General features: G+C 40.7%; 2 protein-coding genes across 6 annotated transcripts; one reads left to right on the top strand and one right to left on the bottom strand.

Moving 5' to 3' along the window:
* The first annotated feature begins 327 nt into the window (after positions 1-327).
* On the top strand, positions 328-4,710 carry LOC121956794 (zinc finger protein Gfi-1b-like). 4 transcript variants are annotated; one of them, XM_042505183.1, is made up of 6 exons: positions 328-429; positions 526-680; positions 1,452-1,727; positions 2,745-2,914; positions 3,157-3,303; positions 4,023-4,710. In XM_042505183.1, exons 3-6 carry the CDS (start codon positions 1,460-1,462, stop codon positions 4,542-4,544), a joined length of 1,107 nt encoding a protein of 368 aa, XP_042361117.1. In that variant the 5' UTR covers positions 328-429; positions 526-680; positions 1,452-1,459; the 3' UTR covers positions 4,545-4,710. The 4 variants fall into 4 exon arrangements, with proteins under 4 accessions (XP_042361117.1, XP_042361120.1, XP_042361118.1 ...); XM_042505186.1 differs by lacking the exons at positions 328-429; positions 526-680 and adding an exon at positions 690-826 and having other exon boundaries at positions 4,023-4,188; positions 4,348-4,705; XM_042505184.1 differs by lacking the exons at positions 328-429; positions 526-680 and adding an exon at positions 690-925.
* A 2,425-nt stretch (positions 4,711-7,135) lies between these two features.
* On the bottom strand, positions 7,136-21,403 carry engl (endoglin, like). Of its 2 annotated transcripts, none has more exons than XM_042504158.1 (17): positions 21,335-21,403; positions 19,803-19,921; positions 19,190-19,359; positions 17,897-18,034; positions 17,609-17,783; positions 16,781-16,952; positions 16,545-16,689; positions 15,297-15,489; positions 14,867-15,036; positions 13,683-13,838; positions 11,852-11,935; positions 11,127-11,366; positions 10,059-10,556; positions 9,635-9,779; positions 9,454-9,555; positions 9,227-9,339; positions 7,136-7,692 (listed from the first exon to the last, which is right to left on the bottom strand). In XM_042504158.1, exons 2-16 carry the CDS (start codon positions 19,873-19,875, stop codon positions 9,227-9,229), a joined length of 2,574 nt encoding a protein of 857 aa, XP_042360092.1. In that variant the 5' UTR covers positions 19,876-19,921; positions 21,335-21,403; the 3' UTR covers positions 7,136-7,692. The 2 variants fall into 2 exon arrangements, with proteins under 2 accessions (XP_042360092.1, XP_042360093.1); XM_042504159.1 differs by having other exon boundaries at positions 7,136-7,393.
* Between the last annotated feature and the right edge of the window lie 872 nt (positions 21,404-22,275).

Genomic DNA, 22,275 nt, shown 5'->3' with positions numbered 1-22,275 from the left:
TCCTCCTCACAAGCTCAGTTTTTGGACTTCTGTCTCACTAAAACCTGTGAAAAGCCCTGAACACAGCTTGTTGTCTGTTGTGGTAAACGTGTTCAGAGGTGATGCTTCATATCTTGTTAAGATGAAGGAGGAACTTTGCAAATGTTATTGACAAGCCACACGCAGCACGATGAAGGTCCACGTGTTCACACGAGAACGATGAGATATTCAAACTTTCCAAAGGATGCAGCTCTGTGTGTTTGTGAGTCCACCTACACAATCAGACATTATAGTGTAAAATCCAGCAGTGACACAGGGGAATGGTAAATAAAGTTTCATCTTGACTTTGGTGTCACGACACTTTTATTCACTCTGCGTCCTTAATGTAAAGCCAACAGTCGACCAGAACGTTAGACAAGCCAGATGTCTTTTTTTTTCAGAATAAAAGAGGTAAAAATGCAAAAGTAACTAAATAAAAAGGATATTTTGAAAAATTTTAAATTTGATTTCAATTTTCAACTTTTGGTGCATTTTTTCCTCCTCCAGTGCCTTCAGTCCCACAATCCTCAGCTGCCCTTTGAAATCAAATCAAATATCACAGTGTCATGTCATCAGTTGATGGGTGTGAGAAAAGAAAAGGGGACGTTGCCTCCAACGAAGACACAAGAAACACTCTCAACATTCAGCTGCGCAACACAGAGGTAAGATCTGCAATTCAGCTGGAATCTCACTGCGATAGCGTCAATGTTTTTTCCATTCATTCATTCTTTAGGAATTTTCTTATGCACATTTCACAGAGAAAAATCAATCGACTGTCACTTTGCAACTTCTTCTGTGCAACTTCAAGGTTGTTACTTTACAGAATTACACGATTAGGTTACTAAACAAATCCATTTTTAGTACAGAGGCTCAGACAAAAATCTCCATTAAGTTTTTCGGTAAAAAGGTTTGTAAAAATGACTTTACTCGTGTCTTTGGTTGTCTGTTTTATTTTTTCTTTCAGGCGTTCCTCTTTACCGTGTGATCTGACATCTTGTTGAAATCTATGAATACTTAAAAGCAGTTTTAAGAAGAAGTTTGCCACATGTCTTTTCATAAATTACCACATTTATTACTTGGCGAATGCACTTTGTTGACTTGTTTAATTATTTTGCAAATGTGATGAGAAAATTCCCAAATTCAAAATTATTCTGCTGTTGTTCCAAATATATAAATAGGCTACATTCAGCTTAAATATAAATACAAAAAGTGCACGACAGTGTCAGTTAGGTGACAACACCACAGCCGGGTTATCCTCAGCGAAAACCTTTGTGCAGGTGTCGGGCTGTTTTTGCTGAGGAAACCTCAAACTTTGGCATTGTAACTGAACAGCAGCAGGTGTGCGACATCTAAGTTTGTGTGAGGCGCTAAAAGTGGCATCGAGGAGCTGATTTTTCTGCAGGATTTTCATTTTACCTCGTTGTCTCCCTCAGACACAAATATGCCGCGCTCGTTCCTCGTCAGGAGTAAAAGGACTCATCTGCTGGGCCCATCTAAGGATTCATATCGGCAACATTTCCTGGACCAGTCAGACACCCAGCAGCCTGTGCAGCATGTGACGGGACAGAACAGGAGGGGTCCTAAAGACACTGTGAAGCCTTTGTCCCCCGTGTTCGGGGTCAAAGACCTGCTGACTGAAGTCTGCTCACCGTGGGGTGGGGTGGCAGTCCGGACTCACAGGGGCCCTACTGATGATCCTTGGCCCTCAGGTACCTAACACTTTCTATTTTTTGCAAAAATTTGTTTTTTTGCTCAAATTACAGTGCAACTGCAGCTCCAAAAAATGTGTCAGTTTTACATTTGTGCGTTTGAAAATATTATTTTCAATAGAAAAGGTACAAAGATACTTATCCAAAATCAAGAGAAGAAGCAAAAAAAAAAAAAAAAAAAAAAAAACCCCACCAACTATAAGGATACTATTCCTTAAATATATATACAGAAAGATGTAATAATACTAAACCTAAGTTACATTTGGAGGTACTAACATATGTGTATAAACTCAAAAATGGATCAGAAATGATCAGAGAGATTAGAAAGACAAGAAGAAGTTGTAAATCCTAAAAATAAAATAAGCCCTGTTCAAGGCACAAATATCATGCCATTATGCCGCTTTACCGATGTCAAATGTACGTTTGCAGATAACAAGATAACAATGTGATGTTTTGAAGGCGTGTTATGTGTGTGACACACTGTGGGGAAACTAAAATCAGTCAGCAGCAGTTAGCAGCTAACTCAAAGAAGAACAACAGCCGTAAAAGTCCGCAAATTGAGAAAATAGTGAGATCCAGAGAAAAATACAAGATCAGCCGGCATATTTTAGGGACGATAACTGAGTATTACTGACATGTTAGGCCTTTGTTATTGTTTAGAAAGTGCTTCCGACTTGCATGTAACGTGTCACATAAGAGGCTGTTATGTTAAATGTCGCACAAGCCACGCCTTTTTACTTCCACGATGCCGGCATGCTGTCTGAAATCACACACCGGAGCAGCTTTAAAGCACGGTTGTTTGGTTCTGTGTAAAAATGCAAAGGAGGCGCAAAGAAGAGATTATAACGTGATCTCTGTGTAAAAAGGGCTACAGATAGAAAATATGACCATTTAAAGTTCAATATCCCTCCCTTAGGCCAAATTTAAAAACATAACACCCTCCACAGTGATTAAAAAATTATTCTCCTGTAAAATAAACACTTTCCCATCATCATCTTTTTATTTTCTAAAAAAAAGCTCCTGTGGAGACCAGAAACGCTCCGATGCTGGTTTCACCTTGGACGGCAGACAGACACCAAATATCTGAGAGAGAGAGACAACTGGAGGGACTGGTCTTCTTGTTACTCAACCACACATCACACACTGACCTCAAATCCCCCGTCAGCGAGTGTCCGCTCTGTGACAAGGTAGGAGGCCTCTTATCTTCGTCCTCATCAGCTGTTATAACGAAGAGAGGAACCCAGAGTGAATAACATCAAAGTAACCATCATGACACAGAAGCTGGCTGCGTATCAGAGGGTGACAATGTATATTTTGACTTCATGTCAAAACATAGCTGGAGGACGTCAGACTTATTGATAAGATAACCGGCGACAGACCTGACAGTGGTGTCATTTTTCTCTTTTTTTTCACTTTTTTTCTCCCTCAGTCTCTTTCAGAAGTCTTAATGTCGGGAGGCGGCCTGCAGGCTCATCCATACAACTCTCTCTACGTCCCTTTGACACGATCACCCACCGCCACAGACATGTCCCACCTGCCCTTTGGCTTCAGAGCGATAAGCAGCTACAGAGGAAAGGTACAGCAAACACTAGCCGGCTTTCCATTAACCCTCAAACTGCGCAAACTAAAATTGTGAATATGACACATTAAATTTGAAAAAAACTCCCATTTAGCACAAAAAAAGTTTTTATGCTCACATGAGGTGGTATTTCAGGCGATTTGAAAAAGCCATATTTCGCAAAACTGTGATGTAAACACTTCTTTTGGCTTTTCTTGGTCACATGATGCTGTGTCTATGTGTTTGTCATTAGGAACTGGCTCCCTCATGATGCAGCAGGAGCTACAGGAGCTGTTATTGCATCACATTACTCTGAGAAAGTTGAGCAGATAATCAGGAAGTTTTGAATCACAATTCCTCTGTGAAATCGTGGACTATCAGCTTCCAGAAATCCCTCATACATGGTCACTCCCATGTATAAGGGGCTCTTCTTTCTATTATCGCGCACATAACACGCCTACAAGGCCTTTAGATTGGAAATAATGACGGCTCCGACTGCAATATATATAAACCTGCTAATGCCATCACCATGGTTACTGGGACGTTATTACCAGAGAAAAAGTCAAACATCATCACTCAGTGGAAACACAGTCATCTCACAATTGTGTTTTGTTGACATCTCGAAAACATATGTTCTGCACAAATCTGTAATGGAAACCGCCCAAAGAGACTTCTAAGTAAGTTCTATAGGAAACACTGATGCGTCTTCATGTCGTCATGAACATTTGTGTTTCCAGGAGCGTAGCTTTGGCTGCAAGGTGTGTGGGAAGGTGTTCAAGCGCTCATCCACTCTGTCCACACACCTCCTGATCCACTCGGACACGCGGCCGTACCCGTGCCAGTACTGCGGCAAAAGGTTCCACCAGAAGTCAGACATGAAGAAACACACCTTCATACACACAGGTGAGTGGACACAACCACGTGCCTCAACCGGGGGAAGAGTCTTTAAAAAACCTGGAGACTGCTTATGCACAGGGCCAAAATTTGATGTAACACCCCGGCTGCACACAACCAAAAATAAACTGCTCTGTGAGATGCTCTGCTGTGCACTTCCCCCCTCAGGTGAGAAACCACACGTGTGCAAAGTGTGCGGTAAAGGATTCAGCCAAAGCTCCAACCTCATCACGCACAGCCGAAAGCACAGCAGCTACCGGCCGTTCAGCTGCCCGCACTGTCAGCTCAGCTTCCAGCGCAGGGTGGACCTGCAGCGCCACCGACAGACGCAGTGCGGCTATGGAGACATGTTCACTCAAAACTGACACCACGAGGTGACGAAGGCACGGTGAACCTTGGTGACATTTGTGAATAATGCTTTTCTTAACTGTAAAAAAATGCATCAAGTAAATGCTTAAAAAATACAAAGTGAAAATTAATAAAACTTGATTGATTTTGTAAGAATGTTTTTTCATCCCGTCTTTGTGTTTTGGAATTTAACCCTTTGAAACGTGAGTAAATTGGCTTGATTTTGTTTAAAAACATGGTGACAAGGAACTTAACAAGAAATGGCCCCAAAATTAGCAAAGATTAGAAGAAAATTACCTGAAATTACCCCCCCCCCCCAAAAAAAAAGAGAAAATTAACAAGAAATGACTAATGAGTACCAGGAAAATTACCTAAAATAAGTTTAAAAGAAATTATTAATAAAAGTAATTTAAAAAATGATCTAATACCTCATTATATGATTGATAGTTTTTTGGACATTTTTTGATTATTTTTTTGATAGTATCCGATTATATTTTTAGGTCATTCTTTGTTACCTTTAACAGATTTTTTTTTAATTTTATGGTATATTTTGTGCAAAGTTGCTGATGATGTTTTACCTCTTGTTTGCAAAAATGATCAAACCAAATTTTTCCAGGTTTCAGAGGTTTTAAATGCTCATGAAAGGCGTCTAAATGCAGCACAAGAAAACTGATTTATTCAGGTGTTAAAGGTATAAAAAGTCCATTGTTTGTTTGTGTGATGAGCAGGAATCTAAGAAGCATCTTGACAAAAACAGTGTCGTTCACAAAATATAATTTGGTCTATTTTCCCAGGAGTTGCCAGGCAGCAGCATACTTAGAGGACCATCATCCAATCACTGTTTTCAGGAACTACTTTCCTCAGACAGTCCTGTGAATGTGACTGCGGTTTAAGTGTGTGATTTTCCCATTAGGCATCCTTAATACGCTGCAGCTGAGCTCACGACAGAGACGATGATGATGCTGCATTCACAGGATGTACTCCAACATGGACAAGAGGTCCGATCGGAAATTACTTTCTAAAAGTGAAAGTTAGAAAAAAAACATCCAAGTGATTTCTCAGCACCAACTCTGCAGCACATCCAGAGCTTGTTATGTCAAATACTCACATCTAAAGATGCATTTATTTACATTTTCATGTTAAAAATCGATTGAAAGTCTACAGAAAGGGTTATTCATGGTGATGAACCAAAAAGAACGAGCTCCCAATTCAACTGCAGCTCTGCAGAACATTTCGCCGTCTTTCAGGTGTAATAGTTGTGATTATTGTGGATGCAGCGTAACTCTCACAGCTCTCATTAGCTTTTTTTTCCTGTAAAAACAGCCAAACATTGTTTTGCATGAAAGCTCAAAACAAAAGAAGCAGGTTCACAACCTGCTCAGCACCAAACAGCAAACAGATACAAGGCGGGTTTCCATTACATTTTTGCACAAAAATGAAGCAATATTTTTTAAAAATGTCAATAAAACACAATTGCCAGATGACTGCATTTGAGCGATGTCATACATCTTTGTTCATTTGTTGCCTAAACTTAAGGAAACAAACCTAAAAACAGTTATTTTTGTTTTGCTTTTTAAAGCCTGTATGCACGTAACGCACAGAAACTGCACACTTCCTGTGACAACAGACGTTTATTTTCAAAAGACACAATGCATGCAACAGACTTAAATTGAGTCGCGATCACCGAACATCCAAAACTGATGCAGGAAGGCACCTAGAGCGTCACGTTTTGACATGTAGGGCCACTGACCGAGCTTCGGTATCGATGTTTTGGGAGTGAGAATGTGTTCACACTTTATATAACTTACTATACATTGTACGTTTAATTTGAAAATCACTGTATGCACCCAATGTGCAGAAACTGTGCATTTTCTATGAAAACTTAACACTTTGAAAAGGCACGATGCACGAAACAGCCATAAACTGAGATGACGTCTCTGAACGTCCAAAACTGACGCAGGAGGGAGGGGAGCCTACACTGTGACAAAGTTTCTTGCAAAATGAAGGCAAACTTCTGGCAGCTGTAGTTGTCAGCATCCTACCATTATTTTATTGTACCGTAACTTATTTGAACAGTATTGAATTAATTACAGCAGAATATGAGGTTTACAGTTAATAAGATTTACAGTGTTTTACTGTATTTTGAAAAAACAAAACTAAAAAACAGTACTTTTAGAATTTGGCTGTATTATTTTTACAGCGGTAATATTGTTTTCAAAAAGCAAAAAAAAAAAAAAACCTAACTTTTAAAAAAAAAAATTACATTGTTTTACTGTATTTTTTAAGTACATCACTGTTAGCATTTGGTCATATTTTTACAGCAGTAATTTTGCCTCTCAAAGGCATCGAGATTTACAGCGCTTTATTGTTTTTTGGAAAAAAAAGGTACATTGCTGTTCGAATTTGGCTGTATTTTTACAGCAGTTTTTCAGTGTGTCATGTTTTCATGTTTTCATGTGCAGGGCCACTGACAGTGCGTCAGTTTTGACACGTTGAGGGTGATAATATGTTGCTGTACATTTATATGTTTCACAGCACTGTACGCTGATTCACAACACAGTCCCTTTATTTGTTACATGTGATTTAAGAGGAAAACAGCAAGTCACCATGGATCTGAGCTTGTTTATTACATCTTATTTGACACATAAACACAAAAGAATTCACATCTGGATAAAGTTTCCAGCTGATTCACAGTTACAACACAAAGAGTGAAAATGACTGAAAAACAGACTCTTCAGTCAGGCGCAAAGTCACCTCTGAATCCATCTTTGACCTCGTGTTTTGTCTTTGAAGGTGCTGCTGCTGCTGCTGATGATGATGATGATGATGAGGTTTCTGTCTGAGTCACTCCGATCAGCTCTGGGTCCTGTTGAATCCAGATAAACATCTCTCCATGTGGCCGCACTCGCTGCCACTCGAGATGACTCGGTGCAGAACGGTTCGCGGCATCAGACAAACAAACGGTTCGCTTTGAATCAAACTTCTGACAACGCGGCGATGAGTAAGTGCTACTGAATTCACACGGTTTCAGCGCTCTGCTGCGCGGAGATGAACGCCGGAGGAGAAGTGCACGCGGCAGCTGTGCTCGCTCACACACACACACACACACGCGAGCTGTTAGAAACCTCTGTCCCAGTTCTTTCTTTCTCAGATTTGCAGGAAATCCTGAGAAACAGATAAAAGAATAAAACTGACAGACCCAGCTGGTATATCAGAGTTTGAATCTGCAGGTGCTCGACTAATGCTGATATATTTTCTAGAACTGGCGGTTCTTCAAACCACCGGGGTTTATTTTAAATACTCTGCTTTGACATTAGGAACACTGTGTGCCGCCCAGCTGGAGAAACGTACAGTTTTCACTCTGTGAGCTTGAAAATGTGTTTAATTGGAGCAACAGGGATTGTGGTGGATGAACTTCTGACTGGCTGATACGTTGATAAAAGGATGCATTTGTTTATGTAATGTGACTCAATGTGTGCTGTCATTTCAGTTTAACCATTAAGACTTTGAAGCAGCTGGACACAAACGCAGGAGACTTTTCGGCTGCAGAAAATTGAATAAATAACTTCTGATTCAAAGTTTGTGCAAAGCAAAGCTGATCACAGCAGAGCAATAAGCAAAGATTCAACAAAGAGCAAAACGAAAACCAGGACTCAATACAAACTCATCTGACGAGGAGATGAGGTGCAGGTGGAGAGCTGAGCAGAGACGCTCGGGTGCAGGTAATGAGGCGGGAGGACCGGCAGAGAGCTGATTGGCTGAGGAAAAACTCTGATACAGAGCAGGTGTGCGGGTGGGCAAAGGATTGAGGCAACACAGAAACCAAGGATTTTTAAAAATATAGCAAATAGAAACAAAATATAGAAATAAGAAACAAAAAATATATGCTCCCTAAAAATATTTATGATCAATTTGTTTTTTCATTCCTTCTAAAGGAATTAAAAACAATGTGATTTCCCCTGAGGGCCGTGTTCGTGCATATGGCATTCATGTTGGCAGGATTCTGGTATTTTTGTTTAATCTTGGAGTTTTCAGCTGAGCTCCTACATTAAGTCCAAAATAAATTGTTGAAATGAAATTACATTCATAATGTTAAGTGCAAAAAATGCTCCGCTGAATGCCATTCAAACTGCACTTTTTGATCCCACAGCCATCAAAGCATAAAACCACGCATAGTGTTATTTCTGGGTCTCATTCTGGGCTTTTGACCTGGAATTTGTCGTTTATTTTAATCAGTGTTGCTGCAAGTCATTGACGTATTCTTGGCTGTCATTAAAATAAATGTTCTTTGCATGTAGTACATTGAAATTATTCTTTTTTGTTTTCCATATAAAAACATTGAGGCATCATTACAAAAACCTGGCATTTAAAGGATTAAAATTCTGAAAATGTATATTTATGATTAGGACTGATTGATGTCCGTTTAAAACATTAAATCAGTGGAAGCAGAAAATAATATAAATGTATAATATTTGTTAAAGCTTGATTTTGAAAAGCGCGTTTTTTGTGTGCAGAGCGGTACAAGCGTGTGTAATATTAAAGTGAGCGATAACGGTGAAAACCTGAATATCATCTGCATATTATACGTCTTAATCTGCAAGTGCTCCATGAAGAAAAAGGCCAAATATCCGTAATATATAATGTAATATATTATCATTATAATATATCGTGTTAAATGCGTGTTGTCGTCAGATCTTACCTACACGGAGCTGGAGGACTGATCCGACAGCAGCGGTGGATTCCAGATGACGCCGCCTTCATGAGTTTGGTCCGTTAAACGACTTTCTCCTCTGAGTGACGCTGCACGAACCCCTTCAAAACACACAATCACAAAGTCCCTTTATAATGTCTCCACACGACCACGTTTTTAAAAACATACTTCAGCACCACAACGTTTCAGTGGTTGCAGGAAGCTGACGTCATTACCGGTGTGATAATAGATGCACCACAGCCCGCCCATCAGACTGACGCCCATCACGAACGCAGCGAAGACGATCCCCATCACGGGTCCCATCTGCACCACAGAGCCTACAGACGCAGCGTTCGTAAAGGAGTGTGATCGTACGTTAAAAACTCGCTCAGTGACATACAGATGAAGGATACTCACTGCTGGACTCTGGGTCTGGACCTGCCACTGGGGGGACACTCAGTCTCTTGGTTCTCTGGCCGGCGGGGGGCCTCGGCAGTTTGGATGCCAGCGAGCTGATCGGCTGGGTGACGACCATCGGCCTGGAGAGGTTTCTGATCTCACACTGACACGAAGACAAACGGCTGTATTAGTGATGAGCAAAGGAGTTTTTGAAGTACTCTATTATGTACTGCACGTGTATTTTCACAACACCTGATTTTCCAATAAAATATTGAATACTTAGAAATTTATTATGACATTAGCTACTTCAATTAACTCTATTGTAACTGCAGTTTATTCAATAAATAAAATAAAGGACGTTTGAAATATCGAGATCTATATCATGTATCGCGATATAACCTTAAATAATATACTAGTTCCAGTGTGTGAGTCTTTTGCGTACCTGATGTCTGGCTGATTTGGATACAAGTGGAGGGATACGTAGCCCGTCCTCACAGTCAGTCTTTACTTTTCCATTCGTGGGTTTCGCTCTTTCCGTGTCAGAGACACACAGGCGAAGGCTGCAGTGCAGAAACTGCATGGAGTCATTATAAACTGGTCGCAGGATGAAATGAAATCTCAGGGGTCGTATCTCCTTTTCCATCCTTTCTGCTGCTTCTCTCCCTCCTCTGCCGACTTTGTGTCGCAGTGGGACATATTCACCTCTTTCTTTTTCTGGTCCATCGGTGTCTTCCTTTTCCTCTTCCAGTTCACCATCACCTCCAGCCTCTTCTTCTTCTTCATCTTCATCTTTTGTGTTTGCGCTGAGGGTCAGTGAGGGGTCCGAGGAACAGCCGTCGCTGATGACGGTCCAGAAACGAGACTTTTTTGGGTCTGACAGAGGAGAGACCACACATGACGTCACCTCAGCGACATCTATGAAGGAGCCTTTAGCTGAAATCTGCAGCAGGAGGGACGACAACAAAAAAACAAAACGGCATATTTTAGTTGAATGTTTGGACGAGATGTTTGATATAAACAGGGTCAAGTGAATGTTAAGGATGCACCTTAAAGTTTATCAGTTTTTACTGTTTCACTGGTTACAGGGAGTGTTTGAAGTATTTAACAAGGCCAGTTTCACAAAGAACGGACTATTATTATTATCATTATAGATTATTATTATTATTATTATATAGAGATGTTTTTAATTATAGATTATTATTATTATTAATATTATATTATTATATATTATTTTTTAAATTATAGATTATTATTATTATATAGATTGTTTTTAAATATAGATTATTATTATTATTATTATTATATTTTTGTCTTTTTTGTGTGCTTTTTTTACTTTCTATTTATCTATTTATTTTATTGTACTTTTTTCCAATTTACAGTAATTTTATTGTACTTTTGGGGTAATTTCTGTTTTGGTTGCTCCTTGCTTTCCTTACCATATATTACACACACACACACACACACACACACACACACACACACACACACACACACACACACACACACAGACCTCGACATAGACACGGTGGTCTGCAGTGATGACACAGGGGCCAATCCTCCTCTCCTCGTAGCTCTCAGTGACAAAGAGCTTCAGAGTAAGAACAGGACCCGGTCTGTGTCTGGGTGTCGGCAGGTGGCTCAGTCCTGGATCAGGACCCTCGGGTACCCAGTGGACCGGCCCCGTCTGAGTGTTTACATCATCATCGTCAGCAGCTCTGGGGACGGTTGGGGCTGCAGCCAGACAGCTGAACTGAGAGGAAAAACAGGAGATCAAAGCCTTAAAATATTTAAAAAGGATCTTTTATGCTATTTTTTTAGGCTCATACTTGTATTTTGGGTTTCTACTAGAACTAGAACGCACAAATATGATCCGAAATTGGGGATAACTTAACAACATCTGCAACCATGATAACATGTTTCCCTGATGTTAGCATGTAGCTAAATGTAGCAGTGTATTTAACACATGCAGTATGTGCCTGGACCAGATGAGCATAGAAAGAAACCTGTTGGGAGCCAAAGTCTCAAAAGTAGAAAAATGTAAACAAAATATTCAGAAAAGGTTTTTGCTTACAGAGATTACTTTTACATACATTTATGTCATTACATGAAACATTTAATATGAACTTTCCTCATTTATATGTATGATTATAATATTATAAAAGGTCCTTTTTAATTAAAAATGGAGATTTACTGTACGAAAAAATAAAGGTATGTAGGTGTACATAGATAACTCACATGTATGCCAAGAGGATTTTTGGACTTAATTTCTGTCTCATTGAGTGCCAGAATGGTCCGAGGCTCGTCTCTCCACAGTAACACCTGGTCAGAGCGGAGGGACAAGAGGAGACAGAGTGATATATTTTACAGAATAACTCATTGCAGCTACGTAAACCCAGTATTCTCTGCTCGCTAAACAGCACAAGGTATACTCGTAAAGACAACAAGAGATTAGAGGCTAAAAAATTTCGGTCTGCAGCTGTTTACTGATCACAAATAATATTAATGTTCATTTCTATGCAGATGACACCCAGCTGTTTGTATCAGAACCATCTAAAGATGATACCAATCTTGACTTGCAGCGACTATCTTGACCTACTTATTAGCCGCTCAGTTGGCTGCAGAGGAGACGTGTTTGTGACGCACTTCAATGAGATGCTCAGGCAGCATTCACACACGGGTGAGGTTTCCCTTAAATCAACGATGCACATTCACAGAAGAGATACAGAGACATTTTGGGGGCGCAATTAGAACTCTAGTGTGGTGTCTTCAGTTCCCCGTAGGAGAGGGTATGTAATACACTGACTATGAGTAAGGGACGATTCACACATACCACGCGTGGTGTTCACACAGACAGCATCGTGGCTGTGACGCTTCTGCAGAGCTGCCTGCTGCTATGAGTTTTGTATTTCCACATTCATAAGCACAAATTCCACTCATTCATGAAGTCTTGCAGCTCCTGCATTGTAACAACACGGTCCTGCAAATATTTCAAAATAAAATGCCTTGTGTCAGCAACTGATGGGATTTTGTCCACGGAGACATTGTCAGAGGGCTTTTAGTTTGAAAGGGAAGCAGGGAAGTTTGAGTAAAACAGACTTCTTTGTATTTCCTCATCTCTGCGGCAGAAAGAGAGTTTTAAACTGAAGTAAAAGGTGGTATAAAGTTAAAATAATTATCAAAAATGCCATTTTCACTGTCTATTTATGCTGAAAACCGCGTTAACCCGAACCTGTACAGAAAAATCGAGATGTGCCGCGGCTGACACGCAACTGAGACGCACCAGACCAGCTGAGGTGGGCAGTGTGGATGCTCTAACTTGTTAACACAGCCCAAAAAAAAAAGAAAAAACAGGATCGACGATGCTCATGCACTGCTTTAGCATGCTATGTGAATTGGGCCTTAGTACCTCATACAACCTCACTTTAGGCCTGGAAAAACTTATCTTTGCTTTTATTTTCTCCCATTTGGACAACTGCAACGCCAGTTATTCATGTTTGAGCCAGAGTTAGTTTGTGTAAAACGCAAAAAAAATATTTAAATATTGCATAAATTATTATTATTACAGCCAACAAGACATATTACAGACACATTTATCCAGAATGTTACATTACAGACACCATCCTCCTCTGCTGTTTACCGTTTTTACTTTTCTCTAAATCACTCTGTATCTTCCCTCCTTCCTGTTTCCTTCGACCTGAGATTTTCTGTCACTCAGTGTCCCTCTGTGCAGCATCCTGTAGTCAGGCTTTGACCCAGCGCTGCTCTGGTCATGGTGACCCGGGTCAACGAGGGACAACTTCCACTTACCACAGTGTGAAGTGTGTGTTATGCACCTCGTGTTTATGTTTTAAACACTGTCGGATTAACTTTGACCTTATTTTGAATTAAGGTGTTTTTCCATCTGTGCTCTAAAAGCTTCACTCATCCTGTTTCTGCTTTTTCCTTCACAGAGAGAAAAAAGATAATGTGGACTATTTTAAGGAATACAAAAAAAAAAAAAAACAATTGGTAAAATATACCTAAATCATTTTCTACAAATCGTTTTTGTCCAAATGTCTTGTCTCACCATGTTTTTGTACTGCAGCCCTCGAGGCTGTCCCAGGAGAAGACCCTCAGTCCCACAGGAAATGACTGGGAACACCAACAGGAAATGACTCCCATTGGACTGAGCCTGGCATGTCGAGTCTCGCAGAGTCACGGCAGCCAGCGGGACAGACAAGCTCTGAAGGAGAGACAACTGATGTGAGACGACACATCTTTTAAATCTAACAATGTGTCTGTACACACAGCTGATCCAACAGTCGTCACTTCATCGTGATAATACGTAAACTGTATGTGTGGCATTTTGAGGATTTCAGGACAGTTCTAGGATTTCAGGACATTTAGGATTTTAGGACGGTTTTAGGATTTCATGAGGTTTTTAGGATTTTAAGACACTTCTACGATTTTAGGGAAGTATCTAGGATTTTGGGACATTTCTAATAAATTAGGACATTTCTAGGATTTTAGGATGTTCTGAGAATTCTTGGAAGTTTCTAGGATTACAGGACATGTCTGGGATTTTAGGACATTTCTAGGATTAAAGGCTGTTTTGTGGATTTTAGGAAGTTTTGAGGATTTCAGGACATTTTAGGATTTTAGGATGTTCGAAGATTTCAGGACATTTCTAGGATTTTCAGTCATTTCTTGGATCTCAGGACATTTCCTGAATTTTAGGACATTTCCAGGATTTTAGGACATTAGGGTCTTAGCTAGGACCTATGTCGGGGCTGTGGGGGATCCTCCACTGGTACTGTCTTTGAAAAACAAGCTCTGTTTTAATGCCGTTTTATGAACTTTGGCACCTTATGTATACTAAAAGTAAAAAAATTAGTGAATTAAAAAATGCTTTGGGGGCCACCCAGCACCCTCTCGGGGGTCAGATTTGGCCTGACCTCACTGGTCTGGTGTTTAGGATTGCCTTATACTGCGTGAGTTGTGTGAGAGTCTGTAAATCGATGTTATAATCCAGTTTTGCTGTTGTTAAAGACGGTATCGTTTACTTTAACACGTGCTGAATGTTTGGACTTTTTTTGGATTCTTTGTTCATCGTGGAGGCATGTGAGAAAAACAAAGATGTCTTCATGAATTCATCGTAACAGACGGTGAGTAACTGATACACAAACGGTAAATTTGAAATTTCCCTTGAAGTTGTGCCAGCTAGCTTCTGTCTTTATGATTTGTTTACATGTAATACTGAGGTACGAAGACCTGCAGGATGTGTCGGTCTACGGTCACGCTGAGGCGTCCGTCCTCACACTGCACCGTGAAACTCTCCTGTCTTCCTCCTGCTCTGCCTCCACCGCTCAGCCACTGCCTCAGCCGCCGCTCCTCGGCCCAGGGAGGCCTCACAACCAGAGGATTCATCACTGCGACCGCGTCTGTGGCACAGACAGAGAGGAGACGCAGAGACAGCCACGCGGAGACATTGAATACTCGCACGTACACTTCAACAGCCTTCATTCAATGTATATGATGGAAATATTCTGCTTTCATTTCTCATCCTCTGAGCACACACAACACCGAGCAAATATTTACATCAAGGAAGCTACAAAATAACTGGGATGGATTTCAAAGTAAAACCGAGACGTTCAGGTCACTCACACAGTGATGGAAACAAGAGACACACAGGGGTCCTGACCTGTCCCGCCCCCGGCCAGCTGGATCACAAAGCGATTGGCCAGGTCAGCCTCGGTGTATGAGGTCACCGTGGTGTAGCCGCTCTCACTGGCCCACAGGAGGAGGTCAGGTATGGTGGACAGGTCAGGGTTCAGAGTGCTGGACAGGGTCAGGCCGGGCTCGGGGGGGTAGGGTGGGGACACACTGTTGGACGACTTCAGAGAGAAAGAGGACAGATACACCAGGCGGGTTTCCATTACAGATTTGCTCAAAACTTAAGCAATATTTTTGAAACGTTGATAAAACTCATTTGTGGGATGACTGCATTTCCACTGAGTGAGTTTATGAGACTTCTCCTCTGATAACATCCCAGTAACCATGGCGATGGATGGTCAAAACATTAGCAGGTTTACTTATATTGCAGCCACCGCACTAGCTATTTCTAATCGAAGGTGACGTAGGCGTGTTATGTGACCGATAATGGAAAGAAGAGACCCTAATACGTGGGAGCGGCCACATATGAGGGATTTCTGCGAACCGTGATTTCACCGAGGAATTGTGAATTCAAAACTTCCGGATGATCCGCTCAACTTTTGAAGAGTTATGTGATGCGATAACAGCTCTTGTAGCTCCTGCTGCATCATGAGAGCCAGTTCCTACTGACAAGCTCATAGACACAGCATCATGTGACCTAGAAAAGCCAAAAAAGTGTTTCCATTGCAGTTTTGCGAAATATGGCTTTTTCGAATTGCCTGAAATACCACCTAAGGTGAGCGTAAAAACTTTTTTGCTATAAATGTGTTTTTTCAAAATTGGTGTTTGCATTAGGCGTATTTTATGTTCACAATTTCAATTTGCGTGGTTTGAGTTAACGGAAACCCACCGGAGGATTAAATAATTTTACGCTAAAATAATTAAATGCTAAAATAATTAAATGCTAAAATAATTAAATGCTAAAATGGAAGTCAGCTGCTCGGTCGCGCTCAGCGGTGTTCAATGACCGTAAGTCTCTAATGTGCTTACTCTATCGAACCAATGATGCCAAAACAGCACTGATCATCTGAACAGGACCCTGCATTCATGGCTGTATCCATGTCTCTTCATACATCCATGGTGCAAACCCAGAGTCCTGTTGCTGTGAAGCAGCAGTGCTGATCACAGCACCACCAAACACATCAGTTTACTGCATCTTTAAAAACAACTCTCCAACAGTTGTTAAACATATAAACTAGATGAGAAATTCATATAAAAAAAGAGATGGGGCCCTTACATGAATTGAGACATGTCCCCGGACACCACGAGCAACAATGGCCCAGTTTACCGGCACAGAGCTGCTGAGAATCAACACCACCACCTGAGTCTTTGAGTTCGCTTTCAGCGGCACCAGAGAGACGATCACCTCCACCTGGAGAGAGCTGGAGGACACAGAGACACGAGGTTTAACTCTGCACGGCCAAAAAGCCTCATATCTTCTTCCCAAGATTCTCTGAGGCAGCTTGTTCTCACCCGCAGAGCCCCGAGCCCGCTGAATGGAGTTTGATCACGTGAACTTCAGGGCTGATCCCACCTGCTGGAGCGTCAGCGCAGCCCTGCACCTCCTGTGGCTGCAGGTCAGAGGTCATGTAGTTGTGAGAGAGGAACATGGACTGCAGCTGGCACACAGCGGGCAGGCTGGGATCTGCAGTACGGAGACAAAACAAGACGTTTCCCCTTCTGCTCCTGAGATATGATGCTGAGCAACGTCCAGAAAAGGGTTTTTGTATTACATGATGATGTCACATTTGACCTTTGACCTCTTGGATATTAAATGTCAGAACTTCATCATTAAATCCTATGAGACATTTGTGTGAAGTTTTGTCATAATTAGTGGATGAATTCTTGAGTTATGGCCAAAAATGTGTTGTGTGACGACACCGTGACCTTGATCATCACCAAAGTCCAGTCGGTTTGTTCTTGAGTCCAAGTGGACGTTTGTGCCAAATTCGAAAAATTTCCCTTAAGGTGTTCATAAGATATCACATTCATGAGAATGAGACGGATGGAGGGACTGAAACAGCATGATGCCACTGGTGCAGAGGCATAAAAAGTGTGTTAAAATATGTCAGCTTTTCTATGAACAAACAAATATATGATCTTTATTTTCAGTTTTATTAACATTGTTATTTTTCTACAAATATGCTGTAAACTAAAGACGCAGTAGCTCTTAAACTGTCCCTTGAAATGATTCACATCATCTCTTTAATATTGTGAATAAACAAATAAAACCAACATGGACAACACGATGGTTAATTATAAATGATCATATTTATGGTATTTGGTTTTTCGGTGGCTCACCTTCTCCCAGCAGGACGTAGACTCGGTTGCCGTGCGTCGTGTGTGTCAGAGAGGACAGGTTGCCGTGGTGTTTCAGAGCCCAGCGGTGCAGCGCGTGTGGACGAAAAGGCAGCGAATGCACCGTTTGGACGTTCAGACGCAGATTGTGGGACTGCACGCTGGAGTTTGAGGACACCTAGGAGATAACAGCAAAGAAGGACATTCAGGGAAGAGACACTGATGGACACATTATGCAGCATAAAATTTAAACGTGCACTCAGGATGTGATATGACACAAATGTGACTGACCTGCACCAGCACCGGGAGGTCGGGGGGAAGTCTCTCGGCCTGCAGCCACCAGGTGACGGGGAGTTTGGAGCTGAGCAGCAGGTGGAGGGCTCTGAGAGGCGAGGAGGACGGAGACAAAGGCCTCAGCAGCACCGTCACCTAGAGACAGACGAGGAAACGGCTGTGATGTGTATAAATTATAAAGCCAGTTATTATGGAGTTTCGACTCCATGCATGTTCAGTGTGAAAGTGGCGCTCTAAAACTGATAAAATAGTAGTAGTAACTGTAAATTTTGATTTTATTTTTTCTTCACTTACAATAAAATGTTGTATTTATCTTTTTCAGCTCATTATTTATGTATGAAAGAAGTCAAAGTTGCTGACGGGATCTCATTCACTGCTTTATGAACTCCCATTGTGAAGCCTGGAAATTGACATTTTTATTGTTGCCATCTTTTCTTTCTTTTTTTTGGAGGAGGAATGACCATATTTAGACAGGGGTTGAAGCTGGGCAAGATCGAGAGGTGGATCTGAAGAACCTGAGGACAACATGCGCTCCCACCTTAGCCAACAATACAATGTCTATAGAGAACCCCAGCAATGAATCCTAAAACCTCAAAATCGGGTTTCAGGACCTCTGGTTCCCTTGTCTCAAATTCAATGTTTTTTTTTAATGGATTTTTGTTTAGAAGCCTGAAATAAGGTTTGTGGTTAACACAAGACTTTTACTCTACAACATAAAATACATCAGTTAATACTCCATTGTGAACCTCAAAGCTTTTTGTGCCTTAAAAAAAGTGGCTGCTAACAAGCGACTTAACGAGCGTCATCATGCCGAACACGGCTTTGCTGATTTGTAGTGGCGACATGAAGTCATGTGACCACGGTGTAGTTTATTTATAGCCTTAACATTAGCTTTTTACTGCTGGTTATTACATTTAGACTTCAAAATCCTGAAAGTGGAGTTTATTTTTGAAGATTTTCTGGCATTTGTTTATCATAGAGCTTATTTTCTGCAATAATGCAAAATCCAATGAAAAAATCCCATAGGTTTTATTTTTTTTTTTTTTTTACAAACGGTGGAGTCGCCCCCTGCTGGCAATTAGAACGAATGCATGTTGAAAAAGACAGTTTTTCAGATTGGCTTCATTTTTCAGACACGGAGGCTACGTTCACTTCATACCATGGCTTTAACTTCATTTTACTCTCCACTGTGATTAAATAACAATAATGTTCATTGATTTTTTACTTCTAATGTCATAAAATAACATTTTACTGCGTTTTGGGATTCCACGCTCAGTTTAAGCTCATTACCTTGTTTTCGGGGCTGTGTGTCACTCTGCCCACTGCGATGACGTGAGTTTCTTTGACCCCGCGCTCTCTGGCAGCGCAGCCGGGACCGGCCTCAAACCGCTCCAGCAGACCCTGAACCGGGTGTAGCGCCCCCACTGGTGCCACCGAGCAGCGCAGCTCCACACTGTGAGCTGAGGACGAACAGCAGAAACATGAAGTGTGATAAACATTAACCTGCAGCGGGGTGCACACTAATATTCCTCTTTGAAAAACAAATAACATGATTTAGGAGTGACGTCAGTGCTCTGCTTCCTCTACATGCAGGAACACTGGACCAAAACCTGCAGAACAGCACTTTTCTGAGCCAGCTCTCGTAACGTGTCTTCTCCCCATGTGAGCATGCTGAGTTTAAATCCCTGCCGGCGGGGACGGGAGCATTTCCCAGAAGTCACTCCACAACAATTTTCACTTTCATTCTGACCCTTAAAATAAAGACCTTTGTGGCTGCAATGAGCCAAAAATGTCACATTTGATACTTTTAATGTCTTAAGACAAATTGGACACTTTTGACAGTCAAGGACAAAGAATAAAGATAAATGGGTGCACCAATGAAAAGTCCAGCTGATGTTCTCACCTGTCGTTCTCTTCCAAAGCAGGAGGCCGAAAACAATCCATCGGACTCCTGACAGTGACGGCATCGTGAACATTTCACATCCGACACTGACTTAATGTGATGACTCCTCTTGCGACATCCTGGTGAACAAAAACATGCAAAAAGTCATACAGTGCAGAACATATTATGCAACACAGACAAACAGCAACAATTTTGTAACTGATTGATAAGTTTAGTAACTTCAGGCTCGATTTTTTCTAAAATCTGGGATTTTAATGCCCTCTTTCTCACACACGATTAAAAACTGAATATATTCAAGTTTTAGAGTGACAATGTAATGAGCATTTTCAATACTTTCACTATTTTAATAGACAAACTAATTAGTCAATAATTGCGAAAATAACTTGAAAGTAACTGATACTTAATTTAATTGTTAGTTGGAGCTTCATGCATCATGTTTTCTTTAGTGAACCACTGGGATTTTTTGGAAGTCTATTTACACCAAGAAGAAGAAAAAAAATGTAGCTACTGATGATAGAAAGTTGCAATTGTGACATAGCAAGTCAAAATGATTAGACAAAAAGTCTATTTTTTTATTTTCAAAATGATGACATAAATAAATATTTTAACTTAACTTAGTCAAGATTATGAGGCAGTGAGTAAAATTTGAACAATTAAATTCTGAAATTTAATTGTGAAGGGGAATTATTACATTAAAAAGTAAAAAATAATAAGATGGTAAATTAGGAGAAAATGCAACCTTCAATTTACTCTCATCATTTCTATGTGGTAATAATCTTTTTTTTTTTTTTTTAATTTAACACTTTTTTATCCTTTTTTAAAAAGTATTTTACCAGTTTTTCCAAAAACAAGGTCAGAATCTTACAATTGTGAAAAAAAAGGTTGAGAGATTTTTTTTTCCTTTATTGGCAAGTATCATTTCAGATTTGAGAAATGTCATAAATAAATAAATAGTCATAAATAAATACTTTTTTTTTTCTAAATTGAGAATTCTGCACCAAATAATCTTTTAGACTTTTTTTTCCCCTTAACTGACACAATGGACTTCCATAGTTGGCAAGAAATGTGCATGCAATGTTTTGTTTTTACCTAATCTTCAAAAAATACATTAATATGCGCAATATTAAGAGTTTTCTGAGAATCCAGGAGAGCAACATATAAAATTAGAGATCAGCAAAGATTTAATGTTATTTTATGACTGAATTCCTAAATAATTAATATATATATAAATTAAACTTGCACAAAAATCAAGTAATGCATTCCACTAAAACAAATTTTACAACTTTTAAAATAAGATCCATAAGGTGAGAAAATATAATTTTGCAACAAATAAAAAAATCAACAAATATCGTTTCTAAGCTCTTTCAGATTCTGTGCTGATTTTATTATTGTGATCACATGTGTGCATTATTCCCAAAACAATGTAAAGTGTTAGCTTTTATTTAAAACACTAAAAAGTTCATCTCAGTTCATCAAACTTTTTTTTTCCATGAGCGAGCACGTGCAGCAGTAAACAAGAGGAGAAAACTCACCTGCGGCGCTGCGGAGGGACGGACGGACAGACAGACGGATCCAGCTGTTGCTCCAGACTTCACTGTGAGGGCTGGACTCCCAAAAAAACTCAACACACGCCCCCCTCATTTCCTCAGCACACACCCACGCACTCACACACTCCCTCCACATCATGCAGAAATACTCGACTGTCAGCTGCGCGTCGCGTCGGGCAGCTTCCTGCAGCTGAGGTGAAACATTTCTCAGTGGAAATTCATTTCAGTCACCGAGTGGGAGCCAGCGGGGGGAGTTTAAAAGACACAATTAAAGGGGCGATGGGAGGGACCGAGGGATGGTGTGACAGAGTGGAGAGAGAGATGGCGAGACGGAGAGGAATAAAAGGCTTTGGAAGCGTCTCCAAACGTACAAGGCAACAGGAAGGAGGCCTGGAGGGAGAGGAGGAGGAGAGAGGAGGAAGGAGGGAGGGATGGAGGAGGAGCAGGGTGGAGCTCAGGAGTTTGACTGGCAGGTGAAATGTTTTGGAGGGAAGTAAACACACATGGGAAAAAAAATGTTATGTCTCCTTCGGCCCCCTGAGACTTTAACCATTAGGGGACCGTTTGGCGCATTTTACGCGCTATTTTGTCTTCATTTTTTAGAATTTTGTCTGTTTTCATGCATATGGCATACATTTGTTTACGTATTGTGTGTTTTTGTTTAATCTGTGAATTTCCAGCTTAGCTCCTACAATAAGTCTAAAATACACCGTTGAAACTAAATAGTTACATTCAGACTGTTGATGCAAAAATACCATTGAAACCCATTCAAACTGACATTTTTGATCCCACAGCCATCACAGCATAAAAACATGCATTGTATTATTTCTGGGTGTCATTCTGGGCTTTTGCCTTGGAATTTGTGATATTTACTATTTTTCCACCGTGTCATTTTACCGTCTCTGGCATATGGAGAAAAATTAAAT

This window comes from Plectropomus leopardus, chromosome 17 (assembly GCF_008729295.1).
Source record: "Plectropomus leopardus isolate mb chromosome 17, YSFRI_Pleo_2.0, whole genome shotgun sequence".
Classification (NCBI taxonomy): Eukaryota; Metazoa; Chordata; class Actinopteri; order Perciformes; family Serranidae; genus Plectropomus; species Plectropomus leopardus.
Note: the sequence above shows the minus strand (reverse complement) of the source record. Positions and strands in the feature narration are given on the sequence as shown.

What these genes read in the sequence shown, in the direction of transcription:
- engl (XM_042504158.1), bottom strand. Translation starts at nt 19,875, where the DNA reads ATGTTCACGATGCCGTCACTGTCAGGAGTCCGATGGATTGTTTTCGGC. An exon ending in GCTGGCCGGGGGCGGGACAG is followed by an intron (nt 15,037 to 15,296) that starts GTCAGGACCCCT and finishes TCTGTGCCACAG; the next exon opens with ACGCGGTCGCAGTGATGAAT. An exon ending in TAGACCGACACATCCTGCAG is followed by an intron (nt 13,839 to 14,866) that starts GTCTTCGTACCT and finishes TCTCTCCTTCAG; the next exon opens with AGCTTGTCTGTCCCGCTGGC.
- LOC121956794 (XM_042505183.1), top strand. Translation starts at nt 1,460, where the DNA reads ATGCCGCGCTCGTTCCTCGTCAGGAGTAAAAGGACTCATCTGCTGGGC. An exon ending in TGATGATCCTTGGCCCTCAG is followed by an intron (nt 1,728 to 2,744) that starts GTACCTAACACT and finishes TCTAAAAAAAAG; the next exon opens with CTCCTGTGGAGACCAGAAAC. An exon ending in TAAGCAGCTACAGAGGAAAG is followed by an intron (nt 3,304 to 4,022) that starts GTACAGCAAACA and finishes TTGTGTTTCCAG; the next exon opens with GAGCGTAGCTTTGGCTGCAA.